The sequence below is a fragment of the Talpa occidentalis genome, unplaced genomic scaffold (genome assembly GCF_014898055.3).
Source record: "Talpa occidentalis isolate TD23 unplaced genomic scaffold, MPIMG_talOcc4v2.1 talOcc4.7, whole genome shotgun sequence".
NCBI lineage: Eukaryota > Metazoa > Chordata > Mammalia > Eulipotyphla > Talpidae > Talpa > Talpa occidentalis.
Window position 1 is genome coordinate 53,111,893 of NW_023605083.1, and position 14,692 is coordinate 53,126,584.

The following is a 14,692-nucleotide window of genomic DNA, read 5'->3' on the forward strand; positions in this document are numbered from 1 at the left end:
GAGAGAGACATGAATATTTCTATACAGCTTGATTGCTTGATTTGGGATGTATAAACTCACCAAGACCCGCATATAAAAATCAGCTTCTAGCCACCAATAAATCTGAGAAATATTTCTCTTCTCACCTTGCCTTTCATGAATAGATTACCTGCTATGCTGTGGCCTGCACAGAAACTGCAAGAATTGCACAACTTGTGGCTCGTCAGAGGAGTTCTAAAAGGAAAACCGGGAGGCAAGTTAATTGTCAGATGAGAGTAAAGAAAACCATGCCATTTTTTCTAGAAGGTAAAGTCTTTTCAGTTAAGCCTTTCTGTGACTCTCTCGTCACATGGAATTATGGAAATAATACTTGCATTCATGATAAGCACCTATGTTAACATTCATCTGTCAAAAGAAAACTCCTGAAGCTGCTAGTATTTTGACTTGAAATTAAGTGCACAGGAAGACTTTAAGTGAAGTAATTACACAGTGAGAAAAAACTAAGAGTAGATTTTAATTAAACTTATGACAAAGTGTGGTTTTATTCTTTTAGGTTATTTGGAAGGCCTCATCCAAGGTGTTGGATGAACCAAGAACCTATGGTTTAATGTCTTAAAAAAAAAGTCTTTTATTATAAATCCCCTTCTCAGAAAACATGAATTATATATTATATACAAATGAGTTATAGGCACCTCAGCCTGTGTTTAGTAAATACTTATCTCAAGGAGTATATAGTATATCATCAGTGCTAAAATTAAATTCTGAAGAAATAGTTCAATAATAATATAAAAGAGTTGGTGCCTAAATACCCCAATGGCCCTTTTAAACAAGGGTGCAGTCATTGTGAGATTGGCAAAAGAGGGCTTCATGGTGAAGAGGAGACCTGGGCCCAGGCCCCAAGTGATAGGAAGAATTCAGATTAACTGGAGAAAGGTAGAAGGGATGGCATATGGCTGCACATGCTGCATTTGTAAGAACAGGAGGGGGTTACCTTTGAAGTGTCAGTTGGTGAATAGAGGAAAGTAACTGGCTAGTCTAGCAGGTAAAGCCACATTTTGAAGAACCTCATGTGCTAAAAGTACTAATCTACTGTACTGCAACTGACCTAGCCTCCAGTGGGGCAACCTCTCTGAGTTCTTACAAATTGTCCTGAGAACAGAGACCCACAGAAAACATCTGATCAGGGCATGGCACACTGAAACTAGCATTTCAGGAAGCTAACTGATTCTATTATCTATGCCTAATTCCACAGGAAAACCAAAAGCAACCCTCAGACAACCAGGATTTTCTTCGGATTTTTCTCTCAGCAAAAAACCTAACCCAACACTGTTAAGAGACAAAGGAAACTCTCTTGGAGTTAAGTATGATGCTGAAATGCCACCATACATATTACATACAACTGTTGGGAGTGAAATATTCAAAGATGTTCCAGTGCAGAGGCATATGGCCATGCCTACCAGCAACAGGTATTTGGAATTTATTTCACTAAAAGGAGAAGTTTGGTGAACTGAGGATAATCAATATTAAAAATGTATATTCAGAGTCATAAGGAAATACTTTTGGTTTTATCTAGTGTCAGTTCACATGTTGTAGAGAAATGCATCATTACTAGAAAATCTCTTTTACTGGCTATGTGAATGTCATTCTCTGAATAGCTCCATTATATATTTTCTCTTCACTGTTGATTATCTCTCCTTGTAAAATTCATTTTAGTAGCTCTTCTAAGTTCTGAAACAACTAATTCAGCTACAACTTTTCTGAAAACCCTTCTTATAATCAATTTTGTAAGTTTTTTATAAACACAATCTTTTTTTTCTTTTTTTTCCCCCAAAGATTTATTTATTTATGCGTATGAGAGCTGGGGCACAGGCCAGAGATGCTGGGAGTGAGAGGATTCACCAGAGACAGAGTGGGGAACAGAACAGGCAAACTAACTGAAAAACATTGCTGAGGGGAGCAGCAGGCGAGACATGAGAGGTCTGCTTCGCCATGTGGGTTGCTCCCTGGCGGGCCAGGGATCAAACTCATGCTGTTGAACTTGTGCTAAAATATGTACTGTTGGCCCTTGGCAGAATATTTGCCAACTCCTGATATAGATGAATCCACATCATATTCTTCCATTCTATCTGCTGTTACAATAAAGACTCTGGAGTACATCGTGTCATCCCATAGATCAGTGTTCAAAGCTGCCATTTTGTGTGAAATACAATTTTCCTCATACTAGAATATTTAGAAAGAATTTATTTTTTAAAGTTGGGGAAAGAGTACTAATATCTTACATGTTGATATTTTTATATAACCCTAAAATATGATTATTAAAGGTATGTTTTTAATGTTGTTTATGGTTAGTTATTATACATTTGATAAGATCCACAAAATGCCTAATTAAAACCTAAACTTTGGGGCCTCCCCTGGTGGCGCAGCAGTTGAGCGCTGTGCTGCGAAGCTGCCTGCAGCCTCTGCAGCACTGGTTCAATCCCCGGCTGCCGGCGAGGGCCCCACATGGCACGCAGACCTCTCCTGCCGTACCCGCTGCTCCCCTCAGCAGTGTATTTCATCAGTCTGCCTGTTCTGTTCCCCGCTCTGGCTCTGGTGAATTCTCTCACCCTCCCGCACTTCTGACTGTACCCAGTGCTTGTACAAATAAATAAATAAATCTTAATAAATAAACTTTGACCTGATGCACTAGTTGGGTCCAGTGTGTGACTAAAGTACCATTGTTTTCCAACTCTGGTTGTGTGCCTAAACTTTGACTTGAATTTGTGAAACAGCAAAATCAGTCAGTCTGAATTGTGGGCTCATGGGAGTATTCTGTACACCGCATTCTTTTCCCACTCTCCTGATGGCACCAGGTAGACCAGATAAGTGCCCTCCATCCCTGTAGACTTCACCAGCAGGACTTAAGTAGCAGCCCTGCAGAGATGGGACCTGTAATAATCAGAAGAGTTTTAAAAAGTGACCTTAAACATATTGCTAAAACTTACAGAGTAATTACTGTCAACATTGACCAGTTTGAAAAATGGGACAAGCAAAAGGTGGTACAGGAGAGAATTTGTGATGATAAACTACTCTTGATGAAAAACATTGAGGCTCACACATCTGTATTATTTATCTTATGTGGGGCAAATGATTTCATGTTTGAAGAGAGGAACACTGTTTCCATGATGCTCTTTATATAGTGAAGTGTATTTTGGTTCTGAACAGGGGCAGGTGAGGGGTCTGCAGGCGCAGCCCTTTCCATGTACCTAGAAAGCCACGTGATCAGCCCAGGGTCTCAGGAACAGCATGCTATTGCAGATTTTGCAAGATCTTGTCTTGTTATTCCTAATATATAGGCAATTAAGGCTGCTCAGACTCCACAGATCTGGTTGCAGAGCTGAGAGCTTTTCATAATGAGGATCAAGTTAAACCAGAACAAAAAATCTAAAATGGATTGGTCTTGATTTGGTCAGTGGTAGACTTTAAGACAATAAGCAAAGCAGGAGTATTTGAACCAACCATAGTTAAAGTTGACGGTTTGATTTTGTAATAGATGCTGCAGTTACCGTTCTTCAAATTGATGATCTTATTAAATTACACCCAGAAAGAAAACTTGACAAGCATAGCAGTTACAAAAATGTTCTTCATTAAGGAGTTGTTAATGACTGATGTGATCTCTTTTTTAACTTATAACAATGTCAGGTGCAAGTGTTTGGTATCTCAAATATTACACTTTAATACACAACAAGCTAGGGGGAAAGGCATTTCTCCAAAGTAGGCTAGAGTAAATGAATGTAAATTTATTGTTGATTTCTGAGTCCCTAGTTAAAACATGTGGTAAATAGTTGTAAAAAACATTTTCTAAAATGTTTACTGCTTTGTTTTAATTATAGAAATATGTGTACAGTATGAGAAAGTAAAAGGAAGAAAAAATTGTCCCTAATTCATATATGATGTAAACATTTGACAATACATATTTTTTAAACACAAATTGTATTATATATTGCTATTTTATAACCTGTTTTAAAAGGAAGTATATTGTTAGTATTTTCCATATCATTAAGTATACTTCTACATTATCACTTTAAAGTCAGGGTAATTAATATCCAATCACCTATAGTTGAATATAAATGATTTTCACTAAAGTAAACATTCTACAATGAACATATTTGTAGAACAATCCTTGCATATATTCACAGCTAGTTCCTTAGAATAAAATGGTAGAAATGGAAGGTCTAAGGGTTAGAGGTTGTATGCATTAGTGCTAATTACTAATTTGTAATCTAAACAGATTATATCAATTTATATTCTTCCAGAATATAAATAGGAAGTGATCATTTATATGTGTCCCTGCAAAATGGAGTCATTGAATCATTCAGTCCTCCTATTCATTCTTACCACACTCATTCTCATTCACATGTATCAATCACTGACACAGGCACTGGCACACAGGTAATTAAGACACTTGGAGTCTAGTAAAGGAAACTCTGTGTGTTTTATTTCTTAGTCCACACATTTGGAAAAATCTTCCAACATAGATCTGATATAATTCATATAAAAATTAGGTTGTTGAAACTAAAGACATTCTTATCACACAGGAGAATTTCGAGGGTTTTAGGAACTCTGTGCCAGTAACCAAGGATAACGAGTAATTTTTTTCATTATACCACATTCTCCTAGAACCTCCAAAAAAGAACACAACCCCACCAACACACCTTGAGGTTAATCCAATGAGACCCATCTTGAACTTCTGATATACAGACCAATTTGTGTGATTTTAAGCCACTGAATTTGTGGTAACTTGTTAGAGCAGCTATGGAAGACTAATATGCTATTTTATAAATATTTGCAACATGATCATGCTCATTTAGTGAGGCAGAATTTTAGATGTTAAAAATATGGAAACAGCAAAAAAAAAAAAAAATTAGGTTGTTGAGGGCCTGAGGTAGAGAATCTATGTTTCTTCTTTTCTAAGTAGTTATTGAGCAATGCCTCTCTGGTATGAAATGCCCATAATATACCAAGATATGATTTAAATTGAATGTGTCTAAATTCTTCTTACATGTCCAACTATTTTAAATGTTGTGACTTTATGACACATTTCAATATCTGGTGATACAAGGCCTTCATTTTTAGTTATTTTCCCAAATATTCTTTATTTTCAGCAGTTGATTCTTTATTCTGTATTGTCCCTTAAAGCTAATTAACTGGAAATCTGATTTCCAAGTTCTTTTAAAGTTCTAATGGAAATTTAGCTATTTTCTTTCTGGGCAAATATGAAATATGAAAGCTAATGCAAGGTGTCCTTTCATTTTTTGCTCATTTTGAAGTATTTTAATGATTTGTTTTGCAGTTCAGTCCCACAGAGACTTTAAGCATACAGTGTTTAAAACTTGGAATAGACTTTACTATCTGAATTTTTATTTACTTTTTTTTATACCTTAGGTTTAGTCCAAAGGCATCTCTTCCACCATCCTTTCAGATGCATCCTTCAAGAACCTGTGCTAAGGAAATGAGTGGTATGTTTTCTAAACATTACCTTCATCATGCATTTTGACTTCTGTAGCCATAGATTCCCCCAAGAAGAGTATCTGGTATTGGCTTTTGACATTTGCACTCACCTCCTAACAGAATAAATCTCTCCTCCCCTCTTTCCTAATTCATTTATTATGAACTGATATTGAGAGAAAATAGGATATCATCATTATTCCTCATATCTGACCTACGCTGTTTTATTTCCATGTGTCATCTACAGGGAAACTTTCTGTCCCATGTCACCCACTGTCTCACTCAGATTATAAGATAAATTATATAAATATGGGACTTGAACTCATATGAAAGTTTCAAATACGCCACCATTTTAAAGCAGGAACCCTGAAATGTGTGCTGTGAGCACTAAGTCTAAATATGAATATAATTGATTCCTCAGGTTAAAAAGCCCAAAGGACTGGTAAGAAAAAAGTAGGAAACATAATAAAATAAAAAAATCTGAGTACTAGAAATGTACTCACTTGCTGTTTTGTTTCCTCCAACCCATATGTAAATCTTCTTCTAGACCCATCCAAGGGACAGAGTGTTTTCAGAATTATTGCTTATGTTACATGAAATTTAAATGTGTTTTTAAATGATTTGTTGCTTTAGGTGTGATTCTTACTAAGTTAAGATCTTTTTTTTACCCAAAGCACATCTCCAGTGTTTTTTATGGAAATTAATTTAACAATATGATCTTTGGTTGTATTAATTACTTTTAGATGTGCTTTTTCTGAAATATAAATAGTAAAGTTGTATACCCTTGCAGAGGTAAACACTTTTAAATTAGAATAAGCTTTTTTCTGCATAACCAAGAAGATTGTTTCAGGAGGATTATGATTCACTTGGCAGAGCTGATAGTCACACATGTATGCGCAGTCTCTCCTGCCTGCCCGGCAGCCTAACTTCCTTGACTTGTTTAACAAAAGTTACGGAAGCTTAGGTGACTCCAGTCTCCTCACAGAGCAGGTGCATTTATTTTGAAAGACTAGAACTTTTGTCAGCTGCTGACACCTTCTCTTTAAGGGAGGGTCTAGCTAGTTTTGAGAAAGGACCATGGCAAGGATCCTTTTAGAAGAACTTAAATAAATTAGCTATGCCTTTCTTGAGGAGTACATATGGACATTTCTGTGATTTTCTGTTTGCTGAGCCAGACTAAGTCTCAACAAGGCCAGGTTTCATGCCCTGTGGTGGGTAAAGCAGAATCGGTATTCACCTCTCCCAAAGAGAAAGCTCCCACTTTGGCTTCCTGGCATCCTTCTAGCCAGCTTCTCCACACCAGCCTGGGTATCTCTACCAACCAACTCAAAAAAATAAATAAATAATGGCAGAAGAGCTAAAAAGAAACTTCTCTGAAGAGGAAATGCAAATGGCCAACAGACATATGAAAAAATGTTCAACATCACTTGTAATCAGGGAAATGCAAATCAAAACTACCATGAGATACCATCTCACACCAGTGAGAATGGCACATATTAAAAAAACTAGCAACAACAAATGTTGGCGAGGATGTGGAGAAAAAGGAACTCTTGTGCACTGTTGGTGGGAGTGCAAACTGGTCCAACCACTATGGAGAGCTGTGTGGAGATTTCTGGACCTACTGAACATAGAGCTTCCATATGATCCAGCAATTCCACTCCTAGGTATTTACCCAAAGGACACAGAAACATCAATTCCAAAGAGCACCTGCACTCCTATGTTTATAGCAGCACTGTTTACAATAGCTAAGCTTTGGAAACAACCCAAATGCCCAAAAATAGATGACTGGATCAAGAAGATGTGGTACATATATACCATGGAATATTACTCAGCATTCAAAAAAGATAAACACATGCAATTTGCAGCAACATGGATGGCACTGGAAGGGATCATGCTCAGCGAAATAAGCCAAAAAGAAAAAGAAAAATACCGGATGGTCTCACTCATAGCAGGAATCTAGAAAACTTAAATAAGGGACCAGGAAAATGAATATAAGAAAGTGAAAATCAAAATCAACAAAAAAACTATGAACCAGAGACACTTTTTGGGGGTGGGGGGCGGGAGGGAAGGATTGGGGTCAGAATGGGGCGTTTGCAATTGTATGGGGGAATATAAAAATAAATTTAATATTTAAAAAAAAATAAATAAATAAATAAATAAATAAATAAAAAATAAAAATGGTTGTATCCCAGGAGAAATACTGTGTGATTAAAATATGAACATATTCTGCTTATAGATGGTAATTTTTAATATGCCCTGATCTGTATTTCAGTGACTTTTAAAAGAGGTTTGGAATGAATTTCATAATTCTTAATATACCAGAACTGCCAGCTATAGTGGACGCATCAAATTTCTTTATTGCCTTAAGATGTTAACTTGGGCATTTCAAGCTTTAAATAAAAAAAATGAAGAGAGCTACCCGGAGTATTCACTTAGAAAGACACATGATTTATATTAGGAAAATAAAAACAAAATATTACTAGTTATCTTCGGGTACCAAACTTTTTATTTGTGGTGATAAATTGAGGCTAGGATGATTTTTGCAGGTGGATCATTTTTTTTTTATTTCAGTGTATTGCTGTATTACTGGTTCTCATTAATAAAGGAGAATACTTATCATATCTTTGAAACCTGGATGATTTTTTTATTGTCTATAAAATGTTCTTCAGTCTTTCTATTAATTGTTATCCTAAGCTTTGTGAAGTATAACTTTAAATTCAGAATTGCATAAATGCCATTATTGTTTAAAATTTAAACCTTATTAGTTGCTGTTAGAGTTGGTTAAATAATAAATTTCGTTCTTTGCAAATCAAGACCATCCTGATGTTTAAATTAAAGTATGAAGTATGCTTGCAAAACAAAGGAGGCAGGTTATCTCTGTAGGTGACTGTTGACCCTGTTTATTATTTCAAGTGAAACTTAAAATACAGTGGAAATACTGCATTTTGCCAAACCCAGCTCCCTGGAAGTCCCTTCACCCCACAAACTAGAAGTATAGCAAAGCCTAAAGTCACAATTATGTTGACAGTATTGCTTCCCTTTGTTCAAATATGGTATTTTTTTTTTTTGGTGTATAGAAACTTTAAATTCCTTAAATTACCCTAAAATTAGGTAATGAGGATAATCTAAAATGTTAAGCATTTTGGTTAATTCTACTATTTTTTTAATTTAAAGACAATTTAAATCAGTCTGTTGAAAAACTGAATGCCACGCCTCCTGCCTCTTATGCTTACAAAATGGATGAGGTTCAAAACCGCATAAAGGAAATACTACAGAAGCATAACAATGGCATTTGGATATCTAAGCTTCCACATTTTTACAAAGATTTATATAAAGAAGAACTTAATCAAGGAATTTTACAGCAATTTGAGCATTGGCCTCATATTTGCACGGTACGTCTCTCTCATTCTTCCCTCCTGATGTTTCCTTCTTGCATGACTCTCGGATTTTGAGTTCTTAGTCATGTCACCTTTTATCAAGGGAGCAGAAAGCACTTTACATATTGCCGCCTTGGTCTTTACCTTGAAGATGAACACAAATCAGTTATAGGTGAAGCACATCAAGGTTGAGGATAGTGTATGTGTGTTGTATTTGCTGTTCTTGCTTCAAATTATTTTTTTTAAGATTTATTTATTTTTATACAAGAGCTGGGGTACAGGCCAGAGGCATAGGAGGGTGAGAGGATTCACCAAAGACAAAGCAGGGAGCAGAACAGACAGATTGACTGAAATACACTGCTGAGGGGAGCAGTGGGTGCGACGGGAGTGGTCTGCATGCCATGGGGGATTCTCGCCGCTAGCCGGGATCTAACTGGCACTGCAGCGGCTCCAGACAGCCTCAACCTGCTGCGCCACCGGGGAGGCCCCAAATTATTTTTAAGAAGCATATAATATATGATAACCTGTATGCCATTTTGTACTGAACTGCTGCCATTAGATCATATAGCTTTCAGCTTACTGGTAGTAAAATTTTTTATTAGCCTCAAATTTTACATACTTATACAAAAATGATATAAAAATATATAAAATAAAAATTAATTAATTTAAAAAATTTGCTTGGTTAAACTATACCTACCACTCCTTGGTAAATTCTCACTTTGTGTGAGAACCCATGGAAAGGAGTTGCTGGAACCCATTCCCTATGGATTCCATGGCATGATAGGTATGGAACGAAATACCTCTGGACTATAAAGAAAAATCTCTGGAATATGCCCCATATACTTGCACTTTCTTAACTGAAGCACCTAAAAATTGATAACCATTTCTGAATGTCTTGGGCATACATAGCATCACGAACTTCAGTACACTGTCACAGAGAACATGGCCCCATAAGTGGCAGGGAACATTGGTTTGGATGAGTTTTGCTGGTCCCAATGTATCAATAGCATACATATGCCATACCCTGTACAGGCTTCAGATTCAAAATTATCCGTTTGTTTTCATTGTGGCACAATGGTAACATCAAGGACCATTTCTTCCTCTCTTTCTCCATTGTCTAACTTTTCCTGCACTTCTTAGATCTAGCCCAAAAGGACACAGCTCTTAAGACTACAAAACTGATCTCTGAAGGAGGTAGACAACCAGTGTTTCTGTGAGCTGGCTAACCATAATAAGTAAATTAAGGTTGTTTCCTTTGTCATTGAGTACTTGGGGTCTTTATTCACCTGTGAAGTTTAGTTTTTAATTGGTTTGTTTTTGAGTTCAAAGCCATTGCTAAAGTTTGGAATGCTGGAAAGCAGGTCCTCCAGGTACATGGATTTTACTATATGAGGTTTCTAATGGGTGTTGACCATTTAAAATGAAATTTTGAACTTAAAGCTTCAACACAAAGAACCAGTGTAAACAAAACTGTGGCTGGATGAGATCCATACAACTGCTTTGGAAGGCTTTTTGATTTAATTTGACAATACCAATTCTGTTATAGAATCTCAAAGAAAATTCTAATTCCATAAGAAACAATAAGTTTCTCTTAGCAGCCCTTGCTGCAGATTTAGAAGGTAAGCCTTCATATTCTCAAAGAAGTTTGGCTTCAAGAATTTTAAGTTTACAGCACAGGTAAAATTAGAAAGGAAGAAATAACGACCTCTCAGAATTAAGAAGAAGAAAGTTTCTAGGCAAGTAAGATCAATACTTTTACTTGTATAACCAAACAGGGTTTCTGAAGAAACTCTTGATTTAAATCCTTGGGTTGATCATCTACTAAACCTATTCTACCTCCTGCAAACTTATAGAAACTCAGAGGGGTGTCAGCAGGAGCTTATTCAAGTTGTGACTCCAAATGTGTCTTTTTCTAAGTAATGATAAGCTGAAGGATATTGCAGGAAGAAGAGAGGTCTTCTGTTTTGATTAAATATTCCCTGTTTAAACTGGCTTTCTTCCCAGTGGTTTATTTCACAGCTTGATTCTGCCTTGTATTCAGTCAGTTATGAATTTGACAATGAGTTAAGTAGTTTGCAGAACAAAACCATTCACGATTTCCTGGGGTTGTTGGAGGCCAGATAGCTCACAAAGAATATTAATACTATTTTATTTTCCTCTTTATTTCTGAAATGTGGCTTATGATTTTATTTGCAGGTGGAGGTATTTTAAGTCTTCGTAATTGAGGAAAGCACCACACTCATATTTAGAATGCATTCATGTCTTTTCAGGGTGTTTATAGCCATGGAAATATCTATCATGTACTTTATTTAAAAATTTCAGGTAGAAAAACCTTGTGCTGGTGGTCAAGATTTACTTCTTTATCCAGCTAAGAGAAAGCAGCCTTTGAGAAGTGAACAGGACGCTGGAAAAGTGCCTCCATCCCAACTACCTCCTCCAAAACAAACACCACCATTGAAAGGGTGCCCAGCAACTATGCCAGCAGACTTCAAAGAGAAAGTTGCGGATCTGCTGGTGAAGTACTCAAGTGGTCTTTGGGCCAGTGCCCTCCCCAAAGCATTTGAGGACACATACAAAGTGAAAATTCCCGAGAATGCCTTAAAAAATCTTGCCTTCCTTTCTGATGTATGCACCATAGACTACATTTCTGGAAATCCCCAGAAGGCCATTCTCTATGCTAAACTTCCATTGCCCGCTGACAAAATCCTGAAGGATGCAGGGCATGCACATGGTGATTATGATATCAAGACTATGATTGAACAAGAATATCTTCAAATAGAAGAAAACATGACCAAAAGTGATAATGCCCCTTTGGAGAATGTAACAGTCCCTCCGTTAGTCATTCCAACTGAGGCATCCCCATCTGTGTTGGTGGTTGAACTGAGCAACACAAATGAAGTGGTTGTCAGGTAAGTTTTAATTTCTAATTCTTTAAGAGGCCAGGGTACTGTTGTTAACTTGGTTATTCTTCACATGATGCTGGGGGTTGAGAAAGAATAAAATATTCTTAGCTCTGTAGAACTATAATGAAGTATAATATGTTCATAATATTTAGATATTCAAAATATACAACTATTTCTGTGAGATAAGATTACTAGCAGTTTTAAAAACTGATGATGTATGGTCTGAATGTGAAAAAAAAAAGTAAAAAACAAATAGTAACTATGTCTGTCAAAAGTAATACCTCGTCAATAGAAAAGGCAAATCAGCCCATCCAGCAGGGAAGACTACTTAATCGGGGGCAAAGTAGTATCATTGCCTAGGAGGAAGAGTTGTTGACTAAAATGGCTAATAATGGCTGGAAATACAAAAGCCGTTCCAGCTCTAGAGACTTAAGATGGGCTTTTGGAGAAAATATAGAATACACTGACAATATTGAAAGACTGTAATTTGTAATTTCTGACAGGATAAAAAGAATGGGAATTGATATACCTGGATCTTTGGAGGCCACAGCCCAGGATATGGCTGTGACTGGGTAGAACAGAAAATGACGGACACAGAATAGAATCCAGGCTTCTTCAACCAAAATGTCCCTATGGTTTGGGCCAAGTTGACCTTCAATTAAAAAAAAAAAAAAAGCCCTTCAATGAGGAACTAGGTCCAAACTGTAGTAGTAACTATAAAACTGTAGCAACTGTATAAAGTTTTTATTCTAAGATGTGGTATGGCCTGATAATATAAATAGGTTGCTGAGGGTCAGGGCTCCCACTATCATACCAACTATAACATCATCCTCGAGCCTCACCCAAGCCATGTAGCTGTTGTTCTATGCTGGTTGCTGCAGAGCAGAAGCTGCTTGAAGACCACATGCTGCATCTCATCACATTCCTCCTCCTGGGTAGGATCCTGTGCTGGGCAGACTGCCAGATTATGGGCTACAGCCCAGACATCTGCCAATTAAGTGCTAGGCTATAGCAGCACTTCAGGAAGGTCCCCTGAGAATCTAGATCCCAGGAAGTGGGCACCTGGACAGAGCTGGGGGGCTTCATAGCTAAGAGTATAGCTGCATCCCAAGCACAGTACCTTACCATTTGTAAAGCTCATTACATGATAGAGTATGACAGAGCTTTTGCAGTTGTTCCTGGAATAAATAATATGCACATAATACTTGGCTTAAAGTAGCTGTTGCCCCAAAAGAGATGTTCTTTGTATTTTGCATAGGACATTTAAAAGCTTTTTTCCTCCAATAAGAAATTGGTTGCTTAGGTGTCTTCTGCTCTGCTGTTAGTTACCAAGAATAGATGAAAACACTCCATAATTAAGGTAAAGGAAGGATATCGAAGAGCACGTCACTAACTTCTACCATTTAGTATTGTAAATCTATGCCTCCTTTTCAGGTTCTTTTACCAATAGTTATTGGTGCCATTGTTACAGACTAAATCTCCAGCACTGGATTGGAACATCCATAATTTCTGATGTTCTTACCAAAGGCTAGCAGAAATCTGGATCAGTCCCAGAACTTTGGTAGGGGTTATTAGCTCCTGAAAGCTTTATAGGACCACTTGGACTATGGCTAAAAGCTTGACTACAAAGAACAATGTTTTGGTCATCAGTTCCCCCTTTCCCTGGTGAGGTGCTTCTGGTGTTGGTAAAGCATAGCCCTCAAGCTAGATTATTTCCTTCTAATGTTAAGACAGTTCCTCTTACAGGAGCTAAACTTGATTTGCCAGATTTATATCCTAGAAGGAGGCCTTTGATGGAATTATCTTTGAGGACTACAGGCAAGAAAATAATAGCCTACTTGTGGCAGAAAATAGTATATTTTGATAACATGACCTGGGAAGATGTGATTGCAGTTATCAATAACAGGAAGTTACAAAAAAAAGAATAGGAATAAATCCTGAATAAAATACTTCTCAGAAGCATACAGTTTAAGATGTATTTAGCTAGAATGTGTCATCTCTTATAAGAATGCCAGAACTCAACATTTTGTGGTAGTTTGTTCAGCTGTGTTCCATAATTTGGGGGAGATGTGTTGTCACATGCTTGTATTTAGTGTGTTTAAGCGTATTTGCTTTCCTCTGGTAAAATTTTATTGGTTTTCAGAGCATGGACCTTGTTTCGACACATCTTAGGCCAAAACTAGCATCTAGATTCTCTTCTAAGTAATACTGAAAGACCTCCAGCAGCCTTAGTTAAGATTTTAAGTCAGCCCTTGCTTATCTGGTCTTCACTGATGTCTCCATTCTCCGCCACATCTTACTATTGCTCTCCTTCGAGACTTTTCTCAGCCTCATCTTCCTTCAAAGACTTCCTGACCACTAGCTGTTACATCCTAGTTCTCTGGATTGTTATTGAGCATTTCCTCTGGTATGTGGCATGTTGTACCTGAGTCTGGTTTTACGCAAGGACTGCCATATTACATTTTCCTTTATTAAGATGAAAATGGTTAATAAATACATGTCCTCCTCCCTGCTGAGGTAAGCAAACTCTGAGTATTGAACTAAAAATGGCAGTAGAAGAAAATAGAGTATCATTACTGAATTCCTATGGTTCTCCTGGGTTGCTTCATTTTTGTTCTTTTCCTTTAAGGTATGTGGGCAAAGACTATTCTGCCGCTCAGGAATTAATGGAAGATGAGATGAAGGAGTATTACAGTAAGAACCCTAAAGTCATGCCCATCCAAACTGTGCACATTGGGCAGTTGCTGGCCGTAAATGCTGAGGAGGATGCTTGGCTTCGGGCACAGATTATCTCAACAGAAGAGAACAAAATAAAGGCAAGCACTGTTTGTTTATGATAATGTTGTAAAGACATATTATTTTTCAAACGTGAATGTTGCTTCTAATATTGTAGCCTTTCCAACTGTATATAGTTTTATCCAAACATTGAAAAGATAGTATCTTAAA

General features: G+C 37.1%; 1 protein-coding gene and 1 pseudogene across 1 annotated transcript in view; both read left to right on the top strand.

The window, feature by feature from the left end:
• TDRD7 (tudor domain containing 7) overlaps positions 1-14,692 on the top strand; it is a 49,522-nt gene that overhangs the window by 11,203 nt on the left and 23,627 nt on the right. The window contains exons 3-8 of the mRNA XM_037492004.2: positions 144-285; positions 1,232-1,445; positions 5,404-5,477; positions 8,641-8,858; positions 11,166-11,752; positions 14,376-14,562. Of these exons, the coding sequence (XP_037347901.1) occupies positions 144-285; positions 1,232-1,445; positions 5,404-5,477; positions 8,641-8,858; positions 11,166-11,752; positions 14,376-14,562 (1,422 nt within the window). The remainder of the gene's footprint in view (positions 1-143; positions 286-1,231; positions 1,446-5,403; positions 5,478-8,640; positions 8,859-11,165; positions 11,753-14,375; positions 14,563-14,692) is intronic.
• LOC119232920 (T-complex protein 1 subunit alpha-like) lies at positions 2,901-3,627 on the top strand (annotated as a pseudogene).